The sequence below is a fragment of the Chelon labrosus genome (assembly GCF_963514085.1).
Source record: "Chelon labrosus genome assembly, chromosome: 6".
Taxonomy (NCBI): domain Eukaryota; kingdom Metazoa; phylum Chordata; class Actinopteri; order Mugiliformes; family Mugilidae; genus Chelon; species Chelon labrosus.
In genome coordinates this window covers 2762463-2790071 of record NC_140342.1, presented here as the reverse complement: position 1 = coordinate 2790071, position 27609 = coordinate 2762463, and the positions used below count along the sequence as shown (strand labels likewise).

At 40.6% G+C, this 27609-nt stretch overlaps 2 protein-coding genes across 3 annotated transcripts; one reads left to right on the top strand and one right to left on the bottom strand.

Annotated features, from left to right (window-relative positions):
• Nucleotides 1-377: 377 nt before the first annotated feature.
• olfml2bb (olfactomedin-like 2Bb) lies at nucleotides 378-10840 on the bottom strand. Its single transcript, XM_084546564.1, has 9 exons — nucleotides 10334-10840; nucleotides 8161-8433; nucleotides 7966-8073; nucleotides 6911-7075; nucleotides 6589-6778; nucleotides 6032-6478; nucleotides 4279-4455; nucleotides 3629-3825; nucleotides 378-2537 (listed from the first exon to the last, which is right to left on the bottom strand). The coding sequence occupies exons 1-9, from the start codon at nucleotides 10598-10600 to the stop codon at nucleotides 2148-2150; spliced, it is 2214 nt and encodes a 737-aa protein (XP_084402690.1). The 5' UTR covers nucleotides 10601-10840; the 3' UTR covers nucleotides 378-2147.
• Nucleotides 10841-13339: 2499 nt separating this feature from the next.
• On the top strand, nucleotides 13340-27186 carry LOC311488963 (protein Niban 1-like). Of its 2 annotated transcripts, XM_084545835.1 has the most exons (14): nucleotides 13340-13691; nucleotides 16135-16265; nucleotides 16386-16523; nucleotides 16621-16738; nucleotides 17427-17588; nucleotides 22079-22194; nucleotides 22282-22386; nucleotides 23045-23207; nucleotides 23373-23554; nucleotides 23721-23867; nucleotides 23968-24078; nucleotides 24213-24320; nucleotides 24415-24526; nucleotides 25661-27186. In XM_084545835.1, the coding sequence occupies exons 1-14, from the start codon at nucleotides 13637-13639 to the stop codon at nucleotides 26998-27000; spliced, it is 2988 nt and encodes a 995-aa protein (XP_084401961.1). In that variant the 5' UTR covers nucleotides 13340-13636; the 3' UTR covers nucleotides 27001-27186. The 2 variants fall into 2 exon arrangements, with proteins under 2 accessions (XP_084401961.1, XP_084401960.1); XM_084545834.1 differs by having other exon boundaries at nucleotides 22079-22386.
• Nucleotides 27187-27609: the final 423 nt, after the last annotated feature.

The following is a 27609-nucleotide window of genomic DNA, read 5'->3' as shown; positions in this document are numbered from 1 at the left end:
CTTGGCGTGTGTGACTATTCCCCTATCTGACATTTAGAGCAAGTAGTTCAAAGACTGACTGTTGAACCGAAAACACACACCCGCACACACCCGCACACACACACACACTCTGCTTGGTGGGTCTTTTTGAGTGTGCAGTGGAAGTGAATGGGCGTCTTTCTTCTGCATCCTGCTAGGTGGTCACTTACCACACACACACCACCGCCACATAAATGTGATGGTTATATAACTTTTGATGTCATCTCCGGGGGACCAAGAAACCTTGAGTGGAACATTCCTTCTGTAATTCATGCATTTGTAATTAATATGTCGTTCATTCATGAACTTGTTATTTTGTATGAAACTGTTATTTTGCACTTAGTTTGTGCATGTGTGTGTGCTTGTGTGTGAGAGACTTCTCTGGAGAGTCCATTAGCAACCATGTGTCACAAGCTGCAAAGAGCCCATAAAATAGTCCGTGAAGCAGATATGAACTTCCCTTTGTTCTCGTCCGCTTTGATAATAGTTTATTGTTATAAATCACTTAGATTTCACTCTGGTTTGATTTGACACGGTCTAATGTAATATGAAAATAACTGAGGTGAGCTGAACCAAGCCGTTCTGGAAAGACATGCAAGGTCTCTGTCTTATCATACAGCTGTCCATCACCCTATTTGGATCTATGTGAGGCTCCCTAACATGTAGACAGTCTGGTCTGTGTCCTGATCATGCCCAGTCAGAGGTTCACCAACATCTGGTCTGGGGCTTATTTTCCACTCTGGGATCCTTCCAGTGGATCGGCTGCTTCCAGGAAAACTAAATCAGACCCCATAAATAATGTCCACAACAGGCTGGAACGTGACATGGACACACAGACCAAGAAGAAAGAGAAAAGAAAAGACTGGAACATTATTCACTTTCATCTTTTCAAGAGTTTTATTATAAATTAATAAAATAAAAGCTAACTTTTGTTTGTGCAGTCAAAAAAAAACATTGTCTTGGGATTTTTTTTTTTTACACTAAGCTTGGTACTATGGAACGTGCACTAGTGTTCTAAATGAATGAACTTACCACCTGTATCAAAGGTTTATGATAGAAAGTACACTTAGCAGACATACAGTAAACAATATACAGTACAGGCTGGGACCATAAAAAAAATATGGATGGTTTATTACAAAATCTAAATAAAGGATTTAATACTGATATTAGATGCTACACTTAAGGAATATAATGTATACTTAATGTATACTAGAAACAAGTCTGGTTTCACTTGTCATTATATTTCTTACCGTAGCATAATGAATTTTTTAGATGCATTAGCCATTGGCCCATATGATCTGAAATTGTCCATGTTCTTTCACAGACACTCTGCAGAAACATTGGTAATACCATTCATAATGTTAGGGGATTTACAAGAGTTAAAATTGATGCAGTTTGGGCAAGTTGTTTTTTTAGCCGTTTCACTAAACCACTGTGGCTCCATCTGGACTTCATTGTGGCCATGTTTGAAACAATACAGAGAAAATAATAACTCTGGACACAATTGGATAGTCTTACCCTAACCCAAATTCAACTCCATGGCACTTAGATGACATGTATGACTATGCCGCTGCTACTTTTCTGTCCATTGTCACATAAAGCCCACCCAAGCCCTGGCCCAGGAGATCTTTGCCGAACCATAATCAGATCCCAACAGAGGGGGTTCCGGACCAAGTTTCCGCCACAAAATAAATCGTGGGCAGGGAAGCTGTTCTGGCTTCCAGGCTAATTTTTCACATTATTTCTTTATATCCCATAAATTTCTTGAAGCAGAGACAGTAACCCTAAAAAAATAAAGATCATTGGATGATGTACAAAAGTACTCCAGAGCAGAAGATTTTATAAAATGGTTTTAGTGCTCCCCATGATTGGCAATGTGCTAGGAAGTGGTTATAGTGTTGAGACAGATTAAAACGTGTGCACCTACAGTTTATCTACATTCTTTCATATAGCCCATGGGGTTTTGGACTTTTCTGTCTGCTTATTTTTTTCAGATTTCTCTTGTAAGCTCTTGTCCTGCTGGTTAATGTGACTTTGGTGTGTGTTTTAGAGCAGCAGCACACTGAACAAAGAAAACACTGAATGTGACTGATCCACAGTCATTTCTTCTGTCCTCCATTTTGGATGTGCTAATAAGCGAAGATGACATTGTACATCATCTGATGTCCATTATCCCATGCATACAGTTTCTTGTCCAGCGGGCAGTAAGCCAGCTGGGAGGTGTGTGAGTGCATGTTCGTGAACGCCAGGCTCGGCACGGTGTGTGTGAATGTGTGCGTGTCAAAGGCATAAGTCACGTTCGCATAATGACGGTCCATACTGTCCACTGCATAAAGCACGCCACAAACCAGGAAGCTGTTGCCGTAGCGACCACGCCTAAGGCCTGTGCGAAAGGTTCGTATAGGCTGCAGGTCTCGCGGGTTGAGGTGGATGAGCAGGATTACTTCCTGGTGGAAGCCCTCTGTGTCCAGAGCAGGGTAGAGCAACCACAAGCCAGACTCATCTACAGCAAACTGCACCTGAAAAATAAAGTGTGCTGTAACTTGCAGAGGACCAAATATCAGTATTTTTAGATCAGCAATGGAAAAAACTATTAGTATGTAGTATGGTAGTTGTGGTCACTTGCAGTGACAAACCAACAGATTAACTACCTCCTGACCCATCAGTTGCCCTCAACTTCATCATCATTCAAGTTGTTGTTTTTTTAGTTTCAGGACCCAACAAGTGTGTCCCTTGTGTCTCTTGTGAGTATCTCTGGCCTGGAGTTGTGTGTTTCCTGTGGAACTCCATACTACATCTGTTGTTGTCGTCTCATCAGCCTGCCCAGTCTTCATGGCATCCTGCAGTTATCCACTCCTACCTGAATGAACACTTCTCCAACCTGCCTATGATTCCTCTTACATTTTCAAACTGTCATGTAACATCATCAGTTTGTATCATAAGATTCCACATGTACGTATCTATGACAGATGTATGTTTATCTTGCTGTTCTCTTCTCTCTTTCTTCTGTCTGTACCCAGCTGGCCTTAGGCAGATGGGTCCCTCCATATGAGCTGGGTTCTGCTCAAGGTTTCTTCCTGTTAAAAGGAAGTTTTTTTCTTGCCACTGTCGCCTTCAGGCTTGCTCTGGGGGTTTCAGGTCGGGTTTCAGAACGGATTTTGTAAAGCATCTTGTATTGTTATTGACGCTACATAAATAAAATAAAATTGAACTGAGTTGTAGTTCACCCTCACTGCTCAGCCATAGCAGGTAGCTGTTTACATCTTGAAGCTCTCATAAACCCAGTGTACTATGGTGAAGATCTTATACTTTCACATCTGTGATCACAAAAAGGTCCACTGGAGTTTGTGTAACATAAATGCTGTCATCAGAGGGTGTATGTAAATCTGAACTATGTTCCTTTGAAGAGTTGTTTTCTAAGTATCCAGCAGTGTTTCTGGTCTTTACAATTTACCCTTTGAACTCTTTAGTGATTTATAGTGTTTCTGTTCCCCTCACTGACCTTTAATGACCCTTTAAAGCATTCCAAATGTACATATCTCAAGTGTAAATCATCATGCAGTGTTTTTTTTGTAGTTAAATCAAAGGAAAGGTAAAGTATAAGCCGTACTTCAGTCTGTGTCTTGTGAGCTTCCTCCTCCAGCAATGCATCATGTAGTGTGGTCCAGGCAGCAACAAATCTATGTCTCAGGTCGTATCTGATGACATCTCTGCTAAAGGCACGGTTGTAGTAGAATGCTCCATTAAATACAACGTGCCCTGTTCCAGTGAAACTGTAGGGCAGCTTGTACGAATTACTTGCTTGACCTGTGCAGGAAGAACACACAGAAAATACATATGCATGACCTTGATGAAAAGTGTGGTCATGACTGCATATCATCCATCAGTCCATTATAAATCAAAGCATTTTACTGAAACAGTACAGCAGTCCATTTGCTGTTTGATTTTGACAGAATTAACCTTCAATTGAGTGTTTTAGTGGCTGTAATCTTTGATACAGATAAGATGCATCAAACGTGAAGTGTGCTAACTTTAACTCATAGCAGTGGTGACATTTTGTGGTCATCTTGAGAGTTCTGTTAATCTTATCTGTCTAAAATACAGTGCATTACTTCAATTCTGTTGTTCTCTGTTGTTCTCTGTTGTCTCTAGATTGTTCATTCACACTAAACTGAGACGCTTCAAAATAAGAAATTATTCTGCCATGGCTTAATGGTGTCTTATATGCTCATTCTCGCTGATGCACACAAACTTCTATACCTGATTTCAAGGTGTCCATGTCTCGAAACTCCTGTAGATTGTCACCGTAGTGACCATTGGTTAGATAGATGACATTGCCGTGGCCACGGGCATCCCTCATCCAGGCTCCATCACTAAGGCCGTAAGAGTTCTGCTGGACCGGTTCAGAGATGCTAGCTACTGTGTCCTTACAAACTCCTGTATGAATACACACAAAGTAGAGCTGTGAAGCAGGATGTAAAACATGTCAGTCACTAACAGCTAAACTATAATATTATAATGTATCTATCTACCAGTGTTATGATTATATCTGCCCAGTATGCTGTTGTCCTTTGTGTGCAACAGCTCCAACCATTTGATGTTTTGACTCTAAAAGACCTCTGAAAGTGTTCTGTAAAGATCGATCAAAGAACAATCCCCCCACATTCTGACGGCAGCTGATGGTCTGTCCCTCCTTGGACCACAGTCAGTAGGTACTCCCCTTTACCCTTGCCTTCTCTGTGATTGTTTGATCGTAACGGTCTTGTCAAATACACTGCAAATATTGTACATGAACAAACTAGCAGATGTGTATTATACACACAGTTTTCCGTTTTTCAGCTATCTCAGTTACTGTTCTATTTTTCTTTTTGTTATTCCAGTTTTCTCTTTATACACATTTTATATGTCAGTGACCTGTGCCTTTGTTTCCATGAAAGTTAATCTTCTTATCTTTATGTCTCATGCTCCCTGAACCACTCTTTTAACAATCTGAGCCCCATGAATCCTGGCATTGTCATCTTGGAATATGCCCGTGCCATCAGGGAAGAACAAATCCACTGATGGAATAACCTGGTCATTCAGTATATTCAGGTAGTCAGCTGACCTCATTCTTTGGACACATAATGTTGCTGAACCTAGACCTGAGCAACTGCAGCAACCCCAGATCATAGCACTGCCCCCACAGGCTTGTACAGTAGACACTAGGCATGATGGGTGCATCACTTCATCTGCCTCTCTTCTTACCCTGATGCCCCCATCACTCTGGAACAGGGTAAATCTGGACTCATCAGACCACATGACTTCCTTCGATTGCTCCAATCTTTATGCTCCCATAGCCTTTTTTTTTTTTGGTTGGCCTCACTGATTAGTGGGTTTCTTAAGGCTACACAGCTGTTCAGTCCCAATCCCTTGAGTTCCCTTCACATTGTACGTGTGGAAATGCTCTTACTTTCACTGTTAAACATAGCCCTGAGTTCTACTGTTGTTTTTCTTCGATCTGATTTCACCAAAGATTTAAGTGATCGCTGATAAAGATCAGTCAGGATTACTTCCTTGAAGACGATGGTTCCCCACTACCCTTCCAGTTTTTAATAATGCGTCGGACAGTTCTTAACCCAGTTTTAGTTTCTTCAATCTCCTTAGATGTTTTCTCTGCTTGATGCATGCCAATGATTTGACCCTTCTCAAACAGACTAACATCTTTTCCAAGACCACAGGATGTGTCTTTAGACATGGTTGTTTAAGAAATGAGAAGCTACTCATTGCATCAGTTGGGGTTAAATAACTTGTTGCCAGCAGAAAGATAATCACCCATGCAGTAATTATCCAATAGGAGGCTCGTATCTATTTGCTTAGTTAAATCCAGGTGGTGACTTTTTTTTGGCCAGACAGTGAATAATATATGCACCTAAAATACATTCCAAACATTGACATACTGCACTGTTATGATATAATCAACATTAATTCCATGTCTGTGTGGTCATAATGTTTTGTCTCACTGGCGTAACTTTACCAGGCTTTTTGGTGGTCTTCGGTTGGTCAGCAGGGCTCTCTGTCCAGCTGAGTCGACTTTTGGTTCCTGACTGAGGTGACACTGTGGGAGATGCATCAATGGGTGGACGGATATTGGTGTCTGAGCGTGAGGTGGTGTGCTGGTTGACATATGTGGTGGGCTGAGTAGTAGTTGTGGAAGTTGTAGTTTGCTGGGAAGTAGTTGTCTGCTTGGTGGTTGTTGGTTTAGGTGTGGTTGTAGGGGTTGACTCAGTCGTTAATTTGATGGTAGAGAGAGCTGATTTGGTTGCACTTGTGGTTCGTTGGCTGGCTGTTGAGGAAGTCGCTGGTTGTTGGGTGGGAGCAGAATCACTTTGAGTCCTTGATTGGTCCTTGGAGTCTGGTCTCCCAGCAGGTGGCAGATGGTCAGAGATCAGCAAGTCCACTGAAGTCTTTCTGGTTACAGTAGCTGTAAGACAAGAAAAACAGTGAAGAGAGTAATCATTTTATATTTTAGCCACATTGTCAATGTAACAGCTGTTACCATGACCTAAAAGCAAAATATTACATTAGACTTACTATTCTTTCTTCTCTCTTTCTCATCCTCCTCATAGTTATCTCCCTCTGCCTTGTAAAAAGTCACACCTCTGATGACCACATTGTTCTTCTCTTTCGTTGGCTTTTGAGTTTCTGTTCTATTCCTGATTGACTGCTGTTGCTCCAGACCATCTTGCTGTTCATTTTTCTTCAGCTGAGTTTCATAATTCTTCTGCAATAGAAAAAAATAAATTGTTTATAAGGAATAATGACATTTTAGTTGAGATTACAACTTTGTTCCAAAACACTAAAGATGTTGCACCTTGGCTTCTGATCTCCTGGAGAGACTTAGAGATGATAGTACCTGTTTGTGGGCGAAGGCAGCTGCTCCACTTTTAGGTCGTGAACGGTCCAAATCATTTACTTTCTTTTTTTTCTGCTGGGCCTTCTTCTCTTTATCCTTTTCTTTCGCTTTTTCCTTCACGCGTTCCTTCTCCCTTGCTCTTTCAGTGAAATTCTGGGTGAAAGCCTGGAGTGGACACACACAGGTTAACATGGAGGGATTTACCTCCAGGCAGGTTTATAATATTAAATTAGGGTTCAATTCTCCTGAATGTATGATATGGATGGATTTTTGTGAGGTCACAAGTCCAGGATTTAAGATATGTTTCATGGCTGTTCCACAGAGCTATTCGGTCACAAGAATAGTGAGAATAGTATACATACTGTCATACATGCTAACTACACAGACTGCTAGCTTTCAAAGCTCCTTGATAGATAGGAACACACATATTGGTTCATAAACTGTTGTTTTTTAAAGTGCTAATCTTTTTTAGTGACAAAGATTTCAGATACAGTATGTTCCGTGTCTCAAACCATGTGGTGCACTACTTTCTTCTCGTTGTATTTGTGCTGGAGGTTTCAGGTTTAACTGAACCACGACTGGGTTCCGAGCTAGCAGCAATGACATAAATCCTGGTGTTTCTAAATGTGTAAAACTCACATTTAGTGTAAGCACAGAGAAACTTGAGCAAACCACTTGAGCAGGTTATTTTTTAACAAATTGTATGTATCATGTGTCATTTTAAGAAAATACTTTTTGTTTAGACTGGAGCTATGTTAACCTTATCCCAGTGTGTCAGTCAGTTATACTGCAAGTGGCTCAATGGGCATGATATATGCAGTAATCTTTCCTTTGAGGATAACTGGAGATACACAAGATCATATAATAAGATCATTTTTTATTGTTGATTTTAGCTTTTTGTTATATTTTATGTATGGTGTCGAGTACCTATACATTGCTGCTGCAACAGTGAAATTTCCCAGTTTGGGATTAATAAAGAAACTATCTATCTATTCCCTTATGGAATGTAGATTTTGGAGCTACCTTTCCTCCAAGAGAGACCTGTGCATGCTCACCTTCTCCATGTTGTCCACCCTGGTCAACAGCTTGGTGGTGACAGAGTGGAGCTTTAACAAGTCCATTCCATACAGTGAGCCCTCCAACAAGTCAATGATAGTTGCCAGCTAAGTGGACAAAGTCACAGAGGTGAATGACAGAATGACAAGGAAGGTTACATTTCATCATGGAAAGCATTTTGTGTGTGTCTCTACCTTGATGTCATCCTTGCTAGCCTCCTGTAGTTTCTTAAACCTGTACTCTCCTTCGCAGGGGTTGACGGCTGAGGGCGGAGCCATGCACACACACTTCTTGCAGTCTGTTCCCTTGGTAATCGTCTCTACAGTGTAAAAATCCTGGGACGGTGGCGCGGGGTCTCTCTCATTCAGGCGGCTGCAGTCAGAGCGCTTGATGGGTCGAACAACGCAGCGACACACACAGTCGGACCCTGATGACACTGTTTTTACTTTGTCGTAGTCGCCCAGCAACTAAAAGGGAAAGACAGGGTTTGGATATAAATACATACATATAAATACACGGATCACAAAAAGAGGCTGAAAAACTGACAACTGGACTTGTTGAGTTTCTTGAAGACGTTTCTCCGCTCATCCAGGTAGCTTCTTCAGTTCTGAAGGACTGATGGGGAGTTGGATCATAGGAACTTCTCTGCTTGGTGTCCACCTTACTCACATGACTAGGATCTATTAACAACCACATACTCACCTGTAATTGGAGGAATCTGATTTGAACTTGTTTTCCTTCTCTAATTAATGAATGCCTTTAATGGCTGGAAACTCCAGTCTCATGGTGAAACTTTGGGGGACAGGTTGATCAGACTGTGTTGTAAACTGATGGCAGATTATATCCCAGTCCACCTCCCCTGTTCAGAGCCTATTCCACTTTTACATATATGTCTTCCTTTACTTCTCTTACAAAGCATCTGTCTGCTCTGGCTAAAATGTGGCTGGTGTTGTCCTTAAGTGTCCTTCGGGTGTGGGTGGACCGCTGAACCCTGGCCTGAGGAGCTAGTTCTCCTGTGTTGAGCCATGTGTTTGTGAATTGGTGGTTTTATTTCCCCAAAGGTACAAATCTGTGTATTCCTGACAGCACTGAACAGCATAAACTACTCGTCTCTGTCTTTGCTTTTTAGTGCTCCCGCACGAGTCTAAGGGTGAGTGTCCCAAAGTGCATAGCAATATGTCCGTGAAGGTTCTCAGTCATCCAGGTCATGGTATGTCCCAAAAAACAAACTGAAACAGCTAATTAATTAAACCCCAACTACCCATCAGTCCTTTAGAAAAGAAGAAACTACTTGGATGAGTGGGGAAATGTCATCAAGAAACTTTACAAGTCCATTTGCCTTAGTTTCAGACATACCATGACCTGGATGAACCTTCACAGACACTACACTGATTGTACATTTTAATGTCATCCAATACCATCAGGATAATCTAAACATTTTGTTTAATCTAATCAAGGAGCTGACGCAGTGTTGTGCTGATGCTGTGCAGCTGCAGCAGTGGTGAGCTGCCTGGGAAGAAGATAGCTGCAGGCGTTTACAAACAGGCACTTTTTGGTTTGGAGCTCTTTCCCTTCTGGATGGTATTACATAACCCTCCTCCAGGAGGACGCAAACTGTTCACATACACACAAGCACACGAGCGAGTGCGCATACGCACACACACACACACACAGCCTGCGTCTGGTTTACCACGTCGTTTAAACGCGAGGATTGTGCCAAAATGAAACATACTGTAGACCTTTTGTAAGTAAAATCTGCCGACTCCGAGACTGTCATTAATAATAATTTAATTTTCATTCATTGCGTTCTGAATGGAAATGTATGATTTGCTGTTAAAAAGCAACACCAGTCCAAAAGGCACAGCTTTGAATTCTCCTGCGGTATTTATTTTTTTTAACTTGACAAAGTGGATGGAAATTGCTGAAAGACATTAAAGCGACCGCGAAGAATGGTCTGATATAATGATGTGTGTTGGCAAATGAGATAAATGAGTCCTCGTTTGGTGCGTTTCCGAAAATGTGGAATGGATCCCGGAGAATGAGACAGAAAAGCTGGTTCATGAGGGTACATGTATTTATTTATGTACCAGTAAGAGCCATACAGATTTTAATTTCAGTTTAAATCTTTCCAACTGATTCTCATGATCAGTTAACAGAGGAGAGTCTAGCCATTGTAAACCATTATAAAAAGGATTTTAACTGTTTAATGGGTTTGATAGTGCCAAGATTTATTTTATAAATGTGTAACCCCTTTCTCTACCTAGTTCTATTCGTACAGGTCCTGGCTATTTTTATTATTTAAAAAAAAAAAAATAAATAAAAAAAAAAAAAAAAAAAAAATGAATCGTTATATTTAGACACACTGACCTGGCTAATCACATTCTCTTGGTTGTCCACCTCCTCCTCCAGAACCTCGGCTGGGTTCTGCTGAGCTGTCCCCGGGAGCTGGTGCTCGGCTGCCCGCTGACTGTCCTCTAGTGGAGCCGCGGAGAGAGCATCTTTGTCCGGCTCTTTGGTCACCGCATGGAGTCCGCTTAGAGCACAGAATAAGATGAGCAGCGAGAGTATGTGCCTCATGTCTCCACAGAACCAGTTGGAAGAGCCCAATGAACGTCCAAGAATCCAACAGTCCATTAATCTTTAAAGAAAACGTTAAAATCAGAGCCAGTGGGTCTTCAAGCGCTCCAAGTTTAGACTGGCGAAAAAAAAATGGGAAAACCTTAAAAAAAAAAAAAGCAGTGCGATCACTGCAGTTATTTAACTTTGAAAAGGCTTTTAGAATGGCCTTTTATTATAAATGAAAATAATAATAAAAAAAAAGTTACATCCTTTCAGAAAAGAATGCAACGTGTCGCCGGTGTGCAGACGGAGGAGACAGACAACACCGGCCCCGGTCCAACCAGGACTGACTGACTGAGAGAGAGAGAGAGAGAGAGAGAGAGGGAGAGAGAGAGAGAGAGAGAGAGAGAGAGAGAGAGAGAGAGAGAGAGAGAGAGTGAGCACAGTGAGTTCACTTGGACACATCAGATTAAGGACAGCTTTCTGTATAAGAGTTGCCAGCCAGTCATAACAACTATGTGACTGCTGAACAATAAACAGAGGTCCTGAAGGAAGCTGTGGCCACTGCCTCACCCAGCAAGCTTCAGCGTGAACATGCTGACAAATCCAACATTTCTTTCTGGAATAATAAATCTAGCACTAACACAAAAATGATAAACTAAACTGACCTTAAGAACATTTTGATTAAGGATTAGTGTTAGTGCAGGGCTGCAACATGCAGGAGGAGTGCTGAGGAGGGGGCTGAGGGGAGTGAAAAAAAAATAAATGAAATCTCTTGAATTCTTTTAAAGACATGCAGGAATCTCCTCTCCATGAAAGGCCTCCTGGTTGACTTCTAATTCATCTTTCATAAGTCTGATGAGTCTGTTCAGCATTTACTGTATATCCCTCTGGTCTTCTCTCCAACTTTTCAAGTGGATGACTTCAGGAGACTTGGTTTTTCCCCCTCCCACTGCATTTTTTTAGTCTCCTGGTCCTCCAGCTCATCACAGCCTTCATCCAGTCGTTTTCCCTGGCCCTATATTGTACAGCTCTAGAGTGTGTCCTTACCTGTGAACAATAGAATGAATAATAAAATATGGACAAACCATCTGTGTTGTCATCCACTGGATTCCAGTGAAAGATTGGAATCTCTGACCACAGCAGTGAACTGAAGTTTGAGGATCTAAATCTTGTCTCAGCCTTCATGCTGTGTCTAGTGCATGTGACTTAATGGCTCCACCTTTTCTAGTCAGCTCTTGTTTTTCTCATAATAGTTTCATCTTAGTGCCATGCTCTGCAGAGGCATCTTACAGAGGGACTCCAGCCTACAACTGATGCTGTCATTTGCAGCTTGCTGCAGGGCTGCAGCTGGTTTCTTGAGAATGATGTTGCAGGAAGGAATTATTTCCATCTGAAACCAGTGGGGGGTTTTATCCCTCCCGTGGTGGTTGCCTTGACAAACAGCAAACTGGTCTTTTTGGCAGCCCTACAAAAAAATATCATAACATGAGGAAAAGCCAGCTGTAGTTCCAAAACTTGCTTTTCACTTCAAGACAAAATTCACCTCACAATATCAGATGTGCAATGCACATCACAAACAATGCCTCCACAAATGCATTCTAATCAAAAACACAAGAGAAAACTGTCAATCATCTAGAGTACGTTTAAATTTGAAATTGAGAAAGAATGTTTATTGTGTGATAAAAGAGTAAAAGGGCAGATAAAGCACACTGGTGTTGTAAAGAAGAGCATTTTTGGTAGGCAAGAGAAAATAATCTTTATGTGATACAGAGACATCGTAGAAAATACATGTGTACACGAATTACATTAATGATGGTTTTAAACTGATGTGCATTAAGGTTATGAACCACGACTTTGTTCATCTTTCTTTAAAATGACAAATATCCACAGAGTCTGTTAGGCCCTTCGTTTTCATAATTAGACTCAAAACCAATCCAAAACATACAAATACACTGAAATGTCTCTACATAAACATCTCTAAATATTCAATGAGTGTTTGCAGCTTTTCCCAGCAGAGAAAGATTTACACAGGGAATATATAAAAAGGGGAATCCAAACCAAATCTGAACCAGTGGGATCCATACCCCTTCACCTTTTGTGCATGATGACCACATTTTAAACTGATAAAATATCCCCATCTGTCTACATTCAATAATCCAGAATGACAACTCGGGAAATTAAAACTGTATTATTTTTTAAGTTAAAGCAGGAAATCTTCTTAGGTTTAAAGGAGTTTATCCCATTCTTCCTGGGAGATGCTTCTTTCTTGTCATCTCCAGGGCAGATGTGGAGGTTGGTCAGAGATTTGTCCTGAAGCCAGTGTTGTCTTGGCAGTGTCTGTGTCATTGTCATGCTGAAAGGTGAACCTTCGTTCCAGTCTCATCTTGTTTCACTCTGTAGCAGTTATAGTTATAGTGACTGTTCACTCTCTGGTCACATCCCAGACTGAGTCCTGCTGGTTCTAAACATCTTCTATTTCACAGTCATTGAGGCTAATGTGCTCCTGGAAATACTCAGGCACATAGACATGTTTATACACTGGTCTTAGTTCCTTGGATTATCTTGTATCATGTAGTGTGGATTGTATATATGTACAGGTATATGCCTTGCTAAACTACAGTATACCTGTCCAGTCAATGCCACTTGATGTTGGTTGACTTCAGTCATGTTCTAGACACTTCTGATGTAAAATTAAGCAAAGAGTAGCCACAGCATAAATAAACCAAACAAAAAAGAGAGAATAATTGTTACAATATTGCCAAGTTAAGAAATCCATATATCATAAAAGCAGGCTAAAAATGCAGTGTCATCTCAGTGTTTACCAGCAGATGGCCCTCCAGGGGCCCTTTGTGATACTTCTGTAGGACGGTACAACTGGTGAGAGGACCGGAGTGACAAACTTCACCTCATATTCGAAAGGTCCCACCCAACTCACCACGCATACTGAGTCAAAGAGAACAGAGGAAATGTGCTCAGCACAAACCTCTTGACACATCAGAGCAGCTCATTCAGTTGACATGTGTTACGTATAGCCTGCCCGTGTATACATAGTCCAAAAACTTTGGCTTTTTTTTTTAGACACATTTGAGAAGAAAAAAATCATACATTATGGGAGCATCTTCCTCTGGCTTGTTGGATGAGGCCAAAATCAGCCACATCAAAGGTAACTGAGAAATCCCTTTTTTTTCCTGTTGTTCAGAATATCTTTGACTCTTATTTGACTATGAGTTTCTTAGTTAAAGTCGTGGATGAATAAAGAGAAAGGGAGACAAGGACAGAAAAGTATTAGTAATCGCAGTGACAGTACTGATGCGTGTGGTTATGGTGATGCAGCAGCTGTTGCAGCTCTGCTGTAGTAGTGTTTCTACTCAGTTCATATACAGTGTCCACATATGAAAGATTTTCTAAGATTTACAATGAGTGATTAGAAAATCTCACTATGAGCCACTGGCACTGAGAAGTTTATTCAAAATAGATTCGTTTGAAAGATGCTGGTTGAAGTGTTTCGTTCGATTGCATTCCGTTAGACAGCCTGCATAAGATAGCTTTCAGCAAAGAGGTAGACAGGAAATGTGGGGAGGGGTGTGACATGCAAGGGTCCCCGGAATCAGGCTGGTGACATTATATGGTATTTGTGTAAACCACCAGGCCACAAGGATGATTTAGACATACTAGCACAAAAACGGAAGTCATCACTTAAAATAAAATGAAGTGCTTTGCCTTTGTTGATAATATTCAACTTTAAATAAATGAAAAGAACAAACAAGCCAAAAATAATGTGCTTTGTGATCGTTTTTGCTTACTTCTCCATGTGTGCATTCCTATACGTGTTATCTGCACAGTCACATCCTGTCACTAATTTCCCCTGCAAACGATGTAATTACAGCCATTTCCAACTATTATATTATTATGGGTTGTCTGATGTCTCTCCCTCTCTCTCAGGCAGTCTCTGTGTGTGTCAGGGTTAAAGATGAAAGTCAGGCTAGATACCGGCTCAAACAATATCGGATATTGCTCTCACAATGTAAACATATGATAAATAACAGATTAGGACCAAACCACATTCAAACACATCAAAAGCCACCAGTTTAGAATCATAGTACCAGGATACATTGCTTTGAGTACATGGAAACTGGATGGTCATCATAATTCATTAACTTGAGCAATACTAACATGTGAGGTTCCTTTTTGTGTTCTTCTCATCCTGTCTTGCACACTGCTTACTTCTCATCTCTGCCGTAAATGCTATATATACAGTACATTATTAGTGTCATTGGGTGGTCCGTATTTCCACTGCCTATGCTTAACATTAAATCTCTCCCAGAAGACCAAGTGCAGTCGCATGGATCAAATATTGCAGTGCCTCATTTGGGGCAGAGAGATTAACTGACACAACATTGACAAGTGTTAGTTTTAGCTTCAATTGGTCTTTAGCATCAACGCTGTCCTGTGTTCATCAGCTTTGCTTGGATGTTGCTTGGATGAGGGCAGTGAAAGTGAACCAAAATAGTAAAGTTTCTGCAATAAAATGTCTAAAAAGAGGCTAAGCTGAAGAGCTCTGGAAAGCTTGGTGATAATACATCGTGAGTTAAAACAAGTATTCTTTACCCAGAGCTTACACAAGTTCCCTAACCACTTGTGTCGGCTACAGCACCGTGCGCTGGAGTGCGTGTATCATTCTGCATATACACATATACTTAGTGATGACGTTTCTATAGACCTGCATTGAATTTCTTATTTATTTACAGTGGCTACTGATACTGAGCAGATCAAGTGTAGTTAGACTTAATACATTCTGAACTACTGTCAACATTTTTTGAAATCACTGTGATTCAAATAAGAAATGAGAGCAGTTGGTGTGTATAAACACTAAACCAGTTAAGACAGAAGGACAGTGAATTTTCTGTGATCTTTTGACCACTGAGAAGCCAAAACCAGTCACAGTTATTGCGATCTGCACAACACAGGCTATTCAGAAGTTGAAATCAGATTTAAGAGCTTCAAATGACATGTATTTAATCTAATGTTAATGTAATAATATTGATTGAAGCCGACTTTAATATGCATGTGAGGCTCGTGTCTCTGACATTGCACATATTTGCATTGTTTATACAAAAAATACTGCATGTACGTATGGCACATGTGCTGTAGGGTTGTCTTATCTCATGTATAACAAGCCTCCCCTTCCATCACAATAAACAAGCAAATAAATAATTAAACTCAATAAGGGATGCAACTGTTAGAAATCTCTGACCATTCATTAGTTCATATACAAAGATAAATTACAGTTAAAATCAAATGTTTGGGTAGTTTATTTATATAGGATTACTTGATCTAATCTGCTCCGTAGTCAAAATCCAATCGCATTATTTTCAACATCTGAATATTAGTTGTCAGATGTTTGGAAAGATGAATATGAAACAACGTTCAGGTTGAGAAATAGTGAACCTGACAGCTGGCATAAAAATAACCTTGAATCACCTGGAATATTTCTTTCCTTGAATTAACTATGATATAATATGTACAGAAAGAGAATGTGTCGGAAATTATTATATCATATATTTTTGGAAAAGAAAGGTAATGTGTATGTGTTCGTGTGTATCCAGGACTTGTCGACAGTACGGTCCAGAGCTTCAGTACCTTTTACCGTCAGCAGTACGCTGTGGCCTATTTTGGACACTTACACCAGGAGGTGGAGCCTAAGAAAGAAGGGAGGGGCCTATTGCTGACACAAAGGGTAATCTAAATGATCATATTGTTCTTCAATCAATGCTTTTCCCTAACTATACATTTGCATGCTGGATGCAGCTGGAACTCAATGTCTGAGAACCTTAAACCAGTCTGTGTGTGTGTACAGCCTCAACGTGCCCCAGAGGAAGTGCTCTACCAAGGGAGTGTTAAGATCTCTGGCTGGGATGAGCAGGGAAAGAAGTGCAGAGAGAGATATGTCATCCTGAAAAGAGACTACAAAGTGGAAATACACGACAACATGGAGGTGACGCAAACAGACACATTTCCACGCAAAAGCACCCCATAACATTTACACAATGATCTGTGTCCTAGTGCAGTGTTGCCTCTGTTTCCACCTGTAGACCTTCAATCGTGGATGTGCACCTAAGCTGGTCCTCCGCCCAGCAGGTGGTAGAGTGTACACCACAGAAGAAGAATCCAGAGCCCACCTGGAGAAAACCTGCGCTGGAATACTGAACGGTATTTAACAAGTGCAAAAATACATTAATGCTCATAGTGGATTAACTGCGAGGACTGACTGATTCACTTAGTTCATAGAAATATATGGTGTTGAAGAACATGGACACAGGAAATGTAAAATAAAGACACACAAATTGTCTGCAAACAGCTCAGTTCACACAGACCCGGGGTACATCCCAATCCTAGTGGATGTGTTCAGACGGTTGTATACAGTAGCAAGGGAGTCAGGTAGTAAAAGCAAAGTAGTCATTAAACATTGTAAAATATTGGGATCAGTGCATGCATTATTTAATAAACTATATACATAAACACAGATGCAAATAATCATGTATTTTTTTTAAATGCATGCACATTCAATGTCTGAGCAGCGAAGTACATTTATATTTATTCAGTGCTCTGAGAGCAGCATGTTTTTAATTGGTGGTCTATGGCCAGGGAAATTATAGAAACTTTACTAAATTTAGTTTTCATAATCTGAACCAATTAGTTACAAATAACTACGGCTTCTACTCTAAAATGATATTATACAGTCATCAGATAGTTAGAAGCATGTGTAGTTGTCACAGGTTGAACTTAAGCTGCTTTTATTGTTGAACCCAGGCAGCGCAACTAATTCATGCTTCAGAGTGAACACAGTCAAGCCACACCTGTAATGTTGTTGCCTGTGTGTCTGTGCGTGTGTGACTAGGAGTGAAGGAGGATTCTTCTTCGGTGGTGTCTTCTCCAGACAGTTATGCTGTGTATCTGCACCTGCCTTACACAGGCCACACTTGCTTCCTGTTTCAGCAAGCAGAGGAACGAGATCACTTCCTGTCTGACCTAAAGACCTGCATCAGACACTGCAATCTTGGTAAAACACACACACACACATACACACACACACACACACACACACTAAATGAATTATTTTAGTACTCACATCAGGAAAACAGCTCTAATCCAGTGGTGGCCTAAAGTGACAGTTCTCAGAAATGCATTTGCTATTCACGTTATCTAGATTGAGATGAGCTGATTCCAATCTTTTGCTACCATGTTAAAAAATAGACATTTACAATGACTTCGTCTTACATATGAAGTTGAATTCACCAGTAATGAAGTGTGCAATTGCTTAATTATAGTTTTATATGGTGGTATGACAAGTAACTTACAATAGCTTTCACTAACAAAAACCATGCTTTAATTGCATCCTTGTCCACCAGTCTGTCATTGGCTTTATTGACTGTTGTGATGTCTCTGAGGATTATGGACTGCCTGTTTCAAATCCCTTCGAAAACATTTGAGGTCTGAGCTTTGACTAGACCATTCCATCACTCTCTGTTTTCTTCTTTCTGCTGTTCGAGCCTTTTCTTAATTTTATGGTGCTGTCCCATCGAAAGGTACACTTGTGATTCATCTTGAGGTTTTGGACAGATGGCCTCACATTGTGTTCAGTTGTGTGATATGATGGAGAATTGACAATGAAACTATTCTTTGCAGAAGAAAGGCAGAAGATAATAATATGCATCTGAAGCTCATTAATTAACCCGTGTCTAAGACAAATGAGGAACTTAAGCACTGGAATAGCTTCTAGCTAAGCTTAAGTCATGTAGTCCATTACTTGAGAAACAGAAACAGCCAGGAACCGTAAAACTTTACAGCCCCATTAAGTTATGTGATCGCTGTTCTTCTCTTTAACTCCAATAGTCATGACAAGTGTTTGATATTGAACTCAATTGAAAAAGTTTTCAAAACTTAAAGTAATCGATTGACAGGAATTAATGTGAGATTTATCTGTGTGGTCAATGCTCATTTAACTCATTTCTTTACGAATGATACGAATACCGTAATTTTTTGTAATTAGACAGAACTATTACTATAAAATGGAGATAAATTTGAAACAAGGTTGTGCCAAAAAGGCATCAGAAGCAGAAATACTGGCGCCATGATCATAATGGAGGGATGGATTTTAGAAGACGTTTCCCTACCAGGAATGAATTCCAAAGAGGCTGTTTTTGGTGGATCAAATCTTAATGTCCTCCTCTCTAAATGAATGCCTAAACAGCATTAATTGAGGGCATTGTATATCTTTTCACTATATTTTAAAATGAATGTTAATTTTTTGCACAAACGAGATGTGAGATCTAACTCTTGCTCTCAACTTAAAATGGCAATTGATATTAATATAGTACAGTTGTTTAGTTTAAATAGTGAGGAATTGTGAGTTCATTTGAAAGATACAATGCATTTTCTTAAATGGATAATGTAACTTAATAAGTTGTTCTAACTCAAAGTATCAGGTTGAAACTAGAAATGACCATTATTAGCTTTTTGAGTTGAAATAGAGGTTTTCTTCAGGTTCACTTCAGGTTTACTCACATTTTTAAGGCAGCAGATGAACTTTTGTTTCTAAGTTTTACAGACTTGAAATGTATCAAAGCGTAATTGTCAATTAAATTTTTTTGCTGTATTGATTAATACAGTTCCAGTTCCATAAATCATGATGTATACCGCTACATACTGCGAATGACATCCTGTTGCTAAATGTCACCATTTAGTACTTTTAACTACAAAATAGCATTTGAGTCAAAACACTTTACATCGGTATAATGTCAGATGAGGGTGTAAAGTCATTCAACCCACTGCTGCAGAGTGCTGCTGCTGGTTGGCTGATAGTGAGTTTGTCACTCATGTTGCGGCAGTTGCCCAGGCAACAGATAAAAATATTAATGCTGCTGACTTCCTGTGTGGTTAGCTAGGATACAAACCAAAAGCAACCCCTTTTATTTTAAGTCATAAGGTTGCAAAAACACAGCATGTCATAGCTGCAAGACAGTAACAGGAAAAAACACACAGATGGCCACCAGTCATGGTTTTACTTGATATGTAAAGGCACTGTTAGTCTTATTCCAGGGGTAAAATATCAGTCTCTCCTTCCAATATCATTATTATTTTATTTAAATTCTTGGATTTTTAAAATTGGCAATGGCCTCTGGTGTCCTTCACTTTAGCTAACATAAAGACAGTGTTTTTGCATTTCTTAAGTATGCACTGGTGATAATTGTATGTACACCACTCAAATGACAGTTATTCACGTAAAACGAGTTGTTGACCATATTATGCAATGCTGCAGTTTCCCTCTTCTTCTTTTCCTTCCCATTTTGCTCATAGTTTTGTTTTTTAATCATTTTACATTGCTCAGATCCAACTGTAGTAGGCCCTTGATTTTACTGGTTTCACCAAAAAGAAGAAGGGGAGACAATATTTCACAAGGTGTCCAAAAACATCTTGCCTCATGTCAACTGTGTACATTTGCAACAGTTTGTTCGCACATTAGCCACAGCAGCTTTACAAAGTGATATGATGTGTGTCGTCTTATTGTTGTTTGGGAGGTCTGTCGACACGTGGGTTTAAAAGCTGATCAGTGCTGTTTTAGTAGCGGTAACACTTTACAGTAGGTAACAGAAAAATGTGAGAAGAAATCAGAAGCACCCTAGATTCACTGGTGACAAGTTCGTGAATAACTACTGACTCCTACTACAATAATGATGACAGCATGAGCTACTGCTGTGATCGCTTCGGTTTGTTATGAAGGACTTAACTGCAAATTACTCAGTAAATCCTCAACGGGTTGGTTTTGTATGATGAGACAAAAGCAATGATGAGACAGTTATGAGGTAATGAGTAACTACTCAGCAGTGCATCACTTTTCTGGAAGGGGGTATGGATAGGGAAGTATTAATGTAATAATTAGAAATTAATGAGTGGCTAGTTCAGAGGTAATAAAAATGACAAAAAGACAGGTATCTGACTGGTGGTTGTGTTCGCATTAAGAGGGCAAATACGCATGTAATCAGATGAGATCAGATTATAAAATGCTATTTCTTTTTTGGTCTTGGTTTCATCTGCATATGGATAGCCTTATGTTAAATGTTATATTATTATATTGTGAACAAAAGTCAAAGTAAAAGGCAAGTGGGCCAACATAGAAATCAAGTCTATACTAAGGTTATCTGTGTGAATACAATCCTCTATGGCTCTTGCTGGCTTTCACTGTTAGCAAAGGCATTTTTCCATCCATCTTTTATGCATATGCTGCAGTGCACATGTCTCTGTGAGGACGTTGGACAGGAAACTATCTATAAAATGATCACATTACATAGTGTCCCCATTCTGTTCTCAGGTAGCTCAACATTATCTGTGTCTGTATAGTCCTGGCTGTTGTCCTCATTCCTCAGTTACTAATCAAGTATTTGTGTTCAGTATTGTGCAGTGCAATTCTAGTTTGCAGTAGTCTGAGCTCATTCATGCAGTTTTGAGGAAAACTGGTTAAATAAAGAACAACTTGCGAGTGAGCGACAGCAAGTTGGAGTTCCGTCAACTGGTTCCTTGCCGCCTGAGAGCGGTGGAGACAAGTTATGAACACAACACTGACATATCATCATCTTTTAAATTTAGCTGGTAAGCAAAACTGTTGGTTAATTTACACATGCAGCAGTGGCCACTGAGTTAGAATAAATAATTTTACAAGTCCGTGACATCAGTGTGGCAATGATTTCATCGAGTCTGTTTTTAGCTGCCCTTGTGTTATTCATAAAGGAAGTATACTTCCTCTACATTAGTGGAGCATTCTGTTCTTCTCACTTGTGAAATAAATGTATAAAGACAAGAATGGACGATTGTCTTGAGTTGAACTGGACTACAACAGTGGGAGCCAGCAAAGAAAAAAAAAAAACAGAACATAAGAATGTCAAATACTAAAGATGTGAAACCTAACAGCAATAAACACAACAAAATTAGACTATCACTACCGTAACAGCATGTTGTGAAGATTAGATGAAGGGCCAGGCGAGTCTGGTAGATAAGAAAATGAGATAAAGTCTCAATCAAATGGAAATCAAAATAGAAAATAGAGAGAGTTATAGATCGTAAGTAACATGTGACAAATTCAACACAGGTGTCCATACCACCAGGGTACCACAGCAGTTCCTGTTTTAAAAAAAAAAGCACTGTGGTCTATTGAAGATCTCTCAGGAAACAGTATGTCAGTTGCTAACTATTTGCAGCAAGAATTTGTGGCAGCAGACGGACTATGTGAAATTGAGCCACAGCGCGTGTGGGGGATAAATCATTATGCTTAGTATTTGCACTGTTCTCTGACAAGTTTGCTGAACAGCTTATACCTGATAAGAGCCATCAGTTTCTCTTAGTATACCCCTAGTATTGAACAAAACGATTCCTAGAACTGGGGATGCGTGCTAGCGACTTTAAGAAACAGATACTGACTGATAGGTTTTGTGGAAAGGATGAACATGATCTCTACCAAACTCCTTCAGAATCATAACAAAGTCCACCCCCTTGCAGACCCCTGGAGCAAATCAACCCACGAGAACCAGGCGTACACCCGAGCTCTCCAACTTTACCGACAGGACAAGGGATGCTATGAATCCTGGGAAATGCTGCTGGGGACTGAGGAACAAGTCAGCAAACTTACACACACACACACACTAACTTTCTGTGATTCTATCTATGATTCCCTCATCCATATCACAAATATGTGTGTGCAGGTGCTGGCCTCCCAGGTGATGGAGGAAGCGTTGCCATGGTTACAGAGTCAGCTCCAGTCAAAGGTGAAGGGCAAGAAGACTGAAAGGATACGACAGTGGTTGGCAGTAAGTTAAAAATAATAATAATAATAATAATTGTTAGTTCTTAGAAAGCAGTTTACAATGAAACTGGTTTGTATTGAGCTCTGTCTATAAAGTTGCACTAACTAATATCTGAATGAAAAAACAGTATCCAATTACTGTATGTAGTGTGGAAGGTGCCACTCATAGTGATGAACTAACAGGCAATAAGAATGTAAAGGCTCAGTTCCCGTCAGTCCTGAGAACACACTTGGTTGGTTTGATTTTATTCAGAATCACTTATGTTCAAGTTGATGAACACAGTGGAGCAATTAGTTGCTTAAGAACCAGAGTTTGTTTCTCCTGCTTTAAACAGAGCTAAAGGGTGCGTGAATATGTACAGCAGTATGTTATGCTGCCCATATGGGCAAAATAAATTAATAAATAATGATGAAAAATTAAAAAATCTATTAATCCATCTTATTCTTCTCAGATAATCTTAGAAACGTGACTTCTCAGAATCCTGTCCTTTTATCGGACTTCAGATATTAATCTCAAAACTTTTTCCATGCAGCTTTTAATTCAGCGATCTTTTACCATGGGTTTAATTTGCTGATAAACAATGTAGTCCGTGATCATTTCAGCACTTTCTCCAACTCAGTGTTTCATGACATGATGGTGCTGTGTATTTATGTGTGGACAGACGGTGCAGGCAACCTACACTCTGGTGCTGGAACAGCTGACTGCTGGGCTACAGGCTGTGAGGGAGGAGTGTCGTCAGACGGCATCAACCAGTCAGGGGCTCATCAGATCCAACCTGGACCAGATAATGACCTCCCACCAATTCCTGGAGCAGAAAGTCAGAGGTACAGTATCTTGCTGTTAAAAGTTTGAACATACAGTACTTAGATAAGGAACGGCTGTTTTTCAGTGACAAACACAGCACTGTTTAACCAGCCTCTTCAGCACCGACTGTCCTAAATGAAGGACTTTTACTGATGTTTACTGAATATTTTGTGAATTTGTTCCAGCGTGTATATGTGAGGAGGCAGGTAAAGTGTGTGCTGAATCTGTAGCACCCTACATGGCCTCCATCCTTGAAGCACTAACAGAAAACATAAGTGCAGGGATTCTTGGGATGCGGAGCACACTGCACACACAGATGGACTCAGTCTTTTCACAAGCAAATGGAGAGACAGAGGCCACGGAGAAGGTGAGAGAGGCCTTTGTGTCGTCTCTGTGTCACATGTGTCTTTAGATGAACAGTCTGTTATTTACCGAGTGATTCTAGCTTCCATTTTCCAAAGTGCTGGGACTTGCTTGAGTCATTTGCTTTCAGCTCATGGTTGTGGTCTTTTCTGTGCGTGTGTTTCCTCCAGACCTTGTCTGGTCTGTGCTCCATCAGTCTAGATCAGTGCTACCAGCAGGTGGAGAATCTGACAGAGAAACTTGGAGACCTAAAAGAGCGGTTTGGACTGAGTAGCCCTCAGAGACTGGTCCACTCTGCAAATCTGGAGATGGAGCAGGTTTGTACAATATTCAATACAGAGATGTCAATTCAAGGGCACAGAGAAAAAACAGAAAAGGTCAAAAGCCAATGTTTATGACCTTGTTTGTGTCTTGCAGCTGCTGGACAGTGCTGTCTACACCTTAGAGCAGTTCCTTCAGTCATCAGCCAAACTGCAGCCTTCTGTGGTTCCTGTCAAGATGGAGAGAGCTAAAGAAAGAGTACTCAAAGTAAATACATTTCATCTTGCTATATATAAGCATGAACTTTGTGGTAAGAACTGTAGAGCTAGAAAACTGAACCTCTGAGTTAATGAGTGTGTTTGTGTGTGTGTGTGTGTGTGTGTGTGTGTGTGTGTGAGCAGCAGCTCGACTATGACAGCAGAGTGGTCCAGAGGAGGCTCTATCAGGAAGCTCTGCTAGAGATCACTCAGCCTTCCCTCATCAGGAGGATGGACAGCAAATGGAAAACTGTAGGTCAAACTCAGTGCCACAGCAGACACACATTACTGACTGTATGTCGATTCTTCAAATCATAAGACTTGGGTATGGGTTCTTTGTGTGCAGGAGCTGCAGCAGTTCGAGCAGTACATTTTCTCCGACTACAGCAGTTTCATCCTGGTTCATAACGTCTACGATGATGTTCTGAGAAGCATCCTCACTAAGGAGATAGAGACAGGTAAAGAAATATCACATTTGCTGCATTATTTTCCATTCGATGTTTTGTTCTTGTTCTTCGATATTCATATGTGCAGTGTTGATGCTGCGAGGCATCAGTGCTGTCGTTATAAATAGCATTACACCAAAAATATCATTAAACCCTAAATTATTTTCAATAGAAAACAGTAAACAGCTAAATCTCATTTTCATAACATTCAATAAACTCAAATCTCTTCCCATACCGGGAGCACCATCACTGGGTTGTCCATCCGTCCAGTGAAAATGAAAAGTTTAGGTGAAACCTAGAGGAATGTCTTCGGATCTAGGATGAACTGATTTGTGAAGAATGTGTGTGACTAAGGTCAAAGCTGTCTAGAACATTCCAGTCCTGGTTGATCTGGAGTTACTGCTGGTAACTACTAATGCAGTTAAATAACACAGGTCACAGAATTCTAAGGGCAGCAAAACAAACTATTTTAATTTTCACAAAGAAGTCAAGTAGCAATTGACCCTTTTCAATTATTCTGTGTGTATCTGACAAAACAGATATGCTCCAGCTTTAATCTGTGCAGACAGTGCAGTAAAATACAATACCTGTGATTATAACTTGACTTGGATTGTTGTCGTGCTATAACTTTCTTGTGTGTTGGATAAATGCAGCTCATCCTACTCTTGCTATTCTCAACAAAAAAAAATAAGTCAAAGTCAAAGTCAGCTTTATTGTCAATTCTGACATGTGCAACACATAACAGGATTGAAATTTCTTTCCTCAAAGGCCTACGGTGCAGCAACTTAAACACAAAATGTACAAATATGAAATGTATATATATATCTATGTATCTATACATACATACACACACCGATATACATATACACATATATACTACACAAAAGCTAAAACCCCCTTTGCGGCACTACTGACCAATGTGGGTGTTATATTGGATATTGGATTGTTGATGTTTGAAATTTTAACAAAATGTTTGGACACTTTTGGACACTCTTTAATCTGATGTTGGAATGGTGTAGATAGGTTCCAGTCTGCGTATACTGGCCCCTGCGGTCAACCTTAATGCGCTAAATACTACACGTGAAAGGAAGCATACGTGTTTGGTCCAAGCATACATTTAAACTTGCCTCTTCCTCTCTCTCTCAGTGCTCCAGGACGCTACCAGTAACAAGGGTAAAAATCTCCTGCTGGACACTTCCGATCTGGCCATCAGTCAGTACAGTCTGCTGGGACACACGCCTCCTCTCTCTGCACCTGAGAGCCCAGCAATTCATTCTCGACACTCCTCCTCAGCGGCACCCAGTGACGATAAAGAAACTACTCCTGTGGTGGAAGATAGAAGTCAAATGGCTGATGTTTGCCCTCCCAGTGATACAGAAGTTAGTGCTGGTACTAAATCTGACGACAGCACCGCTCCTGTGATTGTCGTCACACAACAGTTTGATGAAACTGAAAGCAAAGAGGCTCAGCACTTCAAGGAAACCAGCGAAGAAGCTCAGATTGCAGCAGATGCATCATCAAGTGCAACAGAGTCAGAGACAGCAGCTGAATCCTCTAACACCAACGCAGCTCTTACAGATGAAGCTGGTGCACCTGAACCCACTGCTGATCCAGGGTCCACCACCCCAGACACTCCTGACTCGGCCTCACCACAGTCCACAGATGTCCAACCAACGTGTACTCAAAGTGATGAAACTGCTACGCCTGAAAGTCCTGCTGCACCTGATCTCTCACCCTCAGTTCAGATATCAGAGGAGGTTTCTTCCATCCAGCCTCCTTCACCTTCACCATCACCATCACCATCGCCATCGCCATCGCCATCACACCCACCTAGTACAGATAGTCCAGTGAAAATCAGCCTTGGGTCACTAAGTGATGCAATTGGTTGCAGCTCCACGGATTCTCCTGTTATGCAGACGATGGCACAGCAGAACACCGACAGAGCTGTCTACTTGACGGGACAAATTAAGGACGAGTGGGAGGTGCAAAGGGTAAAAGAAGAGCAACAGAATGAGGCAACAGAGGAAGAGGGAAATGAGAACATCAAAGAGCAGAGAAAGGAGACAGAGACTGACGAGATAAGTGAAGGGCAAGAGGAATGTGTGGCCCAAACAGGAGATGAGCTTGTCAATGAAGGCTGCAGGCGCTCTGGATCACCGGTGGAGAGCGCCACCTCAGTCACAGCAGAGCAGAGAGAGACCGAAGAAAGGCTGGATCATGAAGAGACAAACAGTGAGGTCAAGAATGAGATGAGAACAGAAGACGAGGAAGTATTGCTGGGAAAAGGAGGTGAGGCAGAAGAAGAGGAAAGGAGAGAAGAAGTGAAGATGGAGGAAGAGGGTCCTCAAAGCCCCCAACCAGAGAGTGTTGCTGAGCTGCCACTGGGCAGTATCGCTCTCATCAGAGAACTTGTGACTGAGATCACTGAGGTGGAGACAGTAATCACCCACTGTCCCGACAGCAGCAGCAGCAGCAGCACACCATGACAGCTGCAGATCCTGGCAGATGGATCCCCCAGCCTGGTCCACATTACTCGAACCAACAGTTTCTTATTAAATGGTACAGAGGAGACAAGAGAGGAGGGTTAATCCAGAAGTTAATACATCACATATTCATACTACATTTGATTTTTTTAATTATTTTATTTTGAACTAAGCTTTTATTCTTGTTTTTTTTTTTTTTTTTAAAAACAACTCTTTTTTTTATTATTTTTTACTTTGTTTACATACATTATACTGTTTGGTTAAGTGAAATGGATTTGATGACCCAATAAAGATGTTCTATCTTGTCATGGTCTTACAATCTGTAAACACCACATAGATGCATGACCTCTTTAAAAAGCTGTGGCAAACTAAGGGTGTCACATTACATGTATTAATCCCAAACTATTAGGTATACATATTCATTTCAGGACGGCACTTACTTAGTTCGGCTTGCCCTGAAACTGTAAGATGTGTCTGTGCACCCAGAGCGTTTTGGCAATGCGCCATCAGCTACAGAGAACAAACAGTTAGCCTTGAGGGCCCCCATGTGTACGGAAGCAGCAGGCTCACTTTGTCCACCAACAGTTACAATAAAGTTTATTCAAACCAAAT